General features: G+C 31.5%; 1 protein-coding gene across 1 annotated transcript in view; it reads left to right on the forward strand.

Annotated features, from left to right (window-relative positions):
- Positions 1-1,189, forward strand: part of TTC18 (tetratricopeptide repeat domain 18) — a 146,918-nt gene that overhangs the window by 84,300 nt on the left and 61,429 nt on the right. The window contains exon 12 of the mRNA XM_006887566.1: positions 501-592. Coding sequence (XP_006887628.1) covers positions 501-592 — 92 coding nt within the window. The remainder of the gene's footprint in view (positions 1-500; positions 593-1,189) is intronic.

The following is a 1,189-nucleotide window of genomic DNA, read 5'->3' on the forward strand; positions in this document are numbered from 1 at the left end:
GCACAGGACAGAGCGGAGTTTAGGGCTGTTGTACATAGGGTCGCTATGAGTCGCAGGCGACTTGACGGCACATAACAACAACAACAACAACATCAGTGAAAGAAAGTTAGTGGAAGAAATACAGCATTCACTTAAGAGGTTTCTATAAAAAACACTATGAGCAAGTTAAGTCGAGTTTCAACTGAGGTGGAACTTTCCAGGAAAAGAGAAAAAGAAAACTGTTTCCGTTAAGAAATAGCTGAGATTGCAAGTGTTAGTGGCCTTCTTTTTTTTTTCCTACTGTATTTCTTTACAGTTATTTTTCTATGCAAAAAATATTTTAGCAGTTGAAATCACATTAAATACAGTATGCTAGTACTATAAACAAACGTTAAATATAAATGTATGTATAAATATATACAATATATCATTTTCTCTTTCTTGTGAACATTATTTCATATTAAAACTTACATAAATATAACTTTTTCTGGGATGAATGAAGTATAGAAATTTTTTTTCAGCAATATACAGAAGCAGGGACATATCTTGTATTGGAGATTGAACTGAACAAAGCCTTGGTTCCAAAGCGAATGCCAGAGGAGCTAGCCAGAAGGTATGTACAAAGAGCTTACACTTGTTTTTACCCAATAATGATGTAGATATAAATTCAAAGATGTAGATTTCCCCCCACAAATATCATTTACTTGGGTCTTAGCAAGCAGGAGCTAGGTTTCTGAGTTTTACTCCAGATCAAATTTCTTTTGTTCTTAGTATTTTCTTACTACAAAAGTAGTACATGCTACTTATTACCAAAAAATTCAGAAGTTTGTATGAGTAATGTTTGCTCTGAACATACTTTTGAAAATTTAGTTGACAAAACTTTTGTGTCAACTTAAAAAAAAGCATGACTTGAAGTCTCTGAATACCTTGGTTCTCAATATTATCATTCTTTAATTTATTTCTTATTAAAAATGTAGTATTTAAGACTTTTTTTAACAGTATTATGTAATTTTTTAAACTGAGTAGGTGAGAGTGTCGCTTGAATGTCCCCGTACCACTGACATGCATTTCATCTCTTATTTATTACCTTAGTAATCTCATGCTGTGTTTGTACCAAAACCAACCTATTGCCCATGAGAATCATGTAAGATAATGTATTTACTGCCATTATTATAAGTTTATAATGTATTTTTCTATCTTTTTTTTATTT

The sequence above is a fragment of the Elephantulus edwardii genome, unplaced genomic scaffold, assembly GCF_000299155.1.
Source record: "Elephantulus edwardii isolate Elephantulus edwardi_28Jun2011 unplaced genomic scaffold, EleEdw1.0 scaffold00058, whole genome shotgun sequence".
Taxonomy (NCBI): Eukaryota; Metazoa; Chordata; class Mammalia; order Macroscelidea; family Macroscelididae; genus Elephantulus; species Elephantulus edwardii.